The sequence below is a fragment of the Plasmodium reichenowi genome, chromosome 9, assembly GCF_001601855.1.
Source record: "Plasmodium reichenowi strain SY57 chromosome 9, whole genome shotgun sequence".
Classification (NCBI taxonomy): domain Eukaryota; phylum Apicomplexa; class Aconoidasida; order Haemosporida; family Plasmodiidae; genus Plasmodium; species Plasmodium reichenowi.
Window position 1 is genome coordinate 1,097,390 of NC_033654.1, and position 3,624 is coordinate 1,101,013.

General features: G+C 19.0%; 2 protein-coding genes across 2 annotated transcripts in view; both read left to right on the forward strand.

Moving 5' to 3' along the window:
* Positions 1–1,149, forward strand: part of PRSY57_0927000 (transcription initiation factor TFIID subunit 7, putative) — a gene marked incomplete at both ends in the record, with an annotated part of 1,807 nt that extends 658 nt beyond the window's left edge. The window contains one exon of the mRNA XM_012907509.2: positions 87–1,149. Within this exon, the coding sequence (XP_012762963.1) occupies positions 87–1,149 (1,063 nt within the window). The remainder of the gene's footprint in view (positions 1–86) is intronic.
* Positions 1,150–2,153: 1,004 nt separating this feature from the next.
* PRSY57_0927100 (hypothetical protein) overlaps positions 2,154–3,624 on the forward strand; it is a gene marked incomplete at both ends in the record, with an annotated part of 2,307 nt that continues 836 nt past the window's right edge. The window contains 4 exons of the mRNA XM_012907510.2: positions 2,154–2,183; positions 2,352–3,014; positions 3,192–3,292; positions 3,458–3,503. Of these exons, the coding sequence (XP_012762964.2) occupies positions 2,154–2,183; positions 2,352–3,014; positions 3,192–3,292; positions 3,458–3,503 (840 nt within the window). The remainder of the gene's footprint in view (positions 2,184–2,351; positions 3,015–3,191; positions 3,293–3,457; positions 3,504–3,624) is intronic.

Here is a 3,624-nt window from a genome sequence, read left to right on the forward strand (position 1 = left end):
ATAATTATAACTAGCTAAATATATATATACATATATACATATACATATATATTTATTTATATTTGTATTGTTTTATTTTTTCAAAGGAATCTTATTGAAAACATTCGACAAGGGACATTCGACTACAAGGATCTCAGAGAAGTTTATTTTATGAACGACAATGATTTGTTCAGCATGTTAAATGATAAGAAAGCCTCAGAAGAAAAAGGGAAAGGTAAAGAAGACGCACATAATAATAATATTGATAATAAGATATGTAATAATGATAAGGTTGGTGATAAAAATAAAAAGTTAAGTAATAATCATAATAATAATAATAATAAAAATAATGGAAATGATTTAAATATACAGAATGAAGGGGATCAGAATTATAATTTTAATAAAAATAATGAGACTAATATATTTGTTCTTGATAATGATGTAGATAAAGTATGTATTATTCGCTTCCCATTTTCTGTTTCAAAAGATATCAAAAAATATTTATTAAACCAAAATTTAGATATGGTTATTCAGCCTACTACTTTATTAAATTCAAGATTTTTTCTTATTCATTTTAAAAATATAAATAAAAAATTTCATGGAATTCTATTAGAATTATCTACACATATAGAAATACATAAAACATTAGATAGAAATAATTTATATAAATCTAATGATGTTTCTCAAATGATTTATGTATATGAACATAATACAAATAGTAAAGAACTCTTGAAAAAATTTATAAATAATAATTTCGAACTATGTGGAGGAATTAGTAAAAAACTAGATTATTTCAATTTTCAAAATCATACAAAATTATTCAAATATCATGATATATATTTTGCTGAAAAACTTATATATGAATATTTAAATACACCATATTATGATTATTTTGATTTATATGTAAAAACATTTAATGAAATGCATAATCATATAATTATGGAAAAAGAAAATAATAATAAACAAAATGAAATTGTTGACGAAACAACGGATCTCGCAGCTATCCTGGGATCCTTAGATAATTCTTATAATATTATGAATTTAATTGAAAAACAAGATGGAGATATAGATTTCGAAGCATTATTAAATTATGATATAGAAAAGGAAAATTACGAATCGGACGTCTCCGACTTATTACTGGGAGGCACATATTATTTACAAAAGAAGTAATATGTGTGCACATATATATATATAAATATATGTATAAGTATTTTTTTTTTTTTTTTTCTGACTCTTTGATTATATACCTTAATCAATTGTTTGCCCATGTAGATATATATAAATATAAATATATGTATATATGTATATATGTACATATTTATATATGTATATATGTATATATGTACATATTTATATATGTATATATTTATATATTTATATTTTAATATTTTTTTTTTTTTTTTCTTGTGTTAATATAATATTATATAATATAATGTCATAATGTTATCATTTTTTATTTGTACAACTGTTTTTTTTATTTAAGGATAACATTTATATATGTTGTATTACGCAACACCATCAATTTTTTTTGTAAAAAAAAAAAAAAAAAACAAAAAATTAAAATGTTCAAGCCAACCATATGCTTTTATTTCTTTCTTTTATATTTTTTACTTAAAATTTTTAAGATTATATCCTATTACACATGTTTCTCATAATGAATTAATACATTGTTCATTGCATAAAAAATAATTTAACTTTATATATTTCGTATAATCACATTAAAAATTTAATTTATTATATATTATATATTATATATTATAGATTTATAAAAATTATTTGTAGTTCAAGCATTTGTATTTATTTATGCATTTCATCTTTTCAATTATTCATATATATTCTATTATGTACATATAAATATTACACACATTTTCATTTTTAGCATGTTAGAAAAAAAAAAGAAAAAAAAGATATATACTGAAAGTGTATCTTTTATTCTTTATAAATAAGAAATAGCCATTTATTTGTGACCCAAAATTTTATGAACATGTTCATAATTATTCTGAACAATTCAGAATATAAATAAATAAATATATATATATATATATATATATATATATATAAATAAATACATATATGTGAATAATTTAATAAAATGAAAAACAGTTAAAAAAAAAAAAAATTATAACATTATAATAACATATTATTAATTATTTTTATTTATGTTTGTATGAATCATGGGGAATGCCATGGGGTTTAAGGACAAGGTAGTAATAAGTTTAAAGAGAATATTCATAAATATTTAAATATATATATATATATATATATATATATGTGTATATAATATATTTATTTTATATATGATATGTTTCATTTATTACCTTATCAGGGTATAATTTCAAATGTAATCTTTTTTTTTTTTTTTTCCCTTTTAGAATAAGAACAAGGAAAATATTAGCATTTTCGAAAAAAGATATGGATATAATTTGAACGACTTGCATAGTTATATTTACAAAATTAATCTTCCTCTTAAACCTCGTTACGTTAATTACATATTAGAAGAAAAGAAAAAAACGAATAGCAAAGAAGGCCAAGATGAATACCCAAACGATATGATAGTAGAAAATGAAGAAAGTGATAAAATGGAAGCAGAGCAACCATGCCATCATGATTATAATGATGAGACAAAAGAAGATATTTTTTTAAAGAATAATTTGAATGCAGTAGACTTATATCAAACTTATGAAAAGGATAATATAAATGATTCAAGGAATATTTATAAAAATAAATTAATAATTAATAATAACCGTCAGAATGAAAAATATGAAGATAAATATGTTCATATGTCATATGATAATAATTATTTATATGATAATCATACAAATAATATATATACAGATGAGAATATTTCAAATTATATATTTCAACGAAATAATATTTCAACAAATCACAAAAAAGGAAATGAAATAAAGACATATGTTAATTTATGTTTAAATTATTATAATAACTTGGATACATGTGTTATCAAAAAATATGAAAAAAATGTTCAAAGCAAAAAGTATAAATATACACGATTGCACACATGTAAACCTCATTACGTAAGAATTAAAAAAAAAAAAAAAAAAGACATATATTAATAAATATTAATAAATATTAATAAATATTTGAAATTATAATATATCAAATTAAGGTGTCTGAAAAAATATATGAAAATATTACATATATTGTGTTACTTCAACCTTAAATATATATTTATTTTCTATACTTTTCTGTAGGTGTTATTTTCCAGGTGCATTAAATATCGAGATAAAAAGTTGATGAAGGAAATAAAAAAGATTGAACTGAATTATTACAATTCTCTTAATAATATCAATAAGTAGAAATTAAAGGATAGCAATGGACAAAATTGTAGATCATACATATAAATATATATATATATATATATATATATATATATATATATATATATATGTAAATATGTAAATATATATGTATATTTTTTTTTGTTGTGTAATTATTTTATATTTTTTCTTTTTTTTAGGGGAATTTATTTAAATGAATTTTTAACCAACTTGAATTATCATGAGGTAAAAAAAAATTTGCATATTCGTATAAATATATAAGATGAACAAAATTATCTTTAATATCTAACTCCAATTTTAAAAGACTGTATTTTTATGAAATCTTTTTTTTTTTTTTTTTTCATTT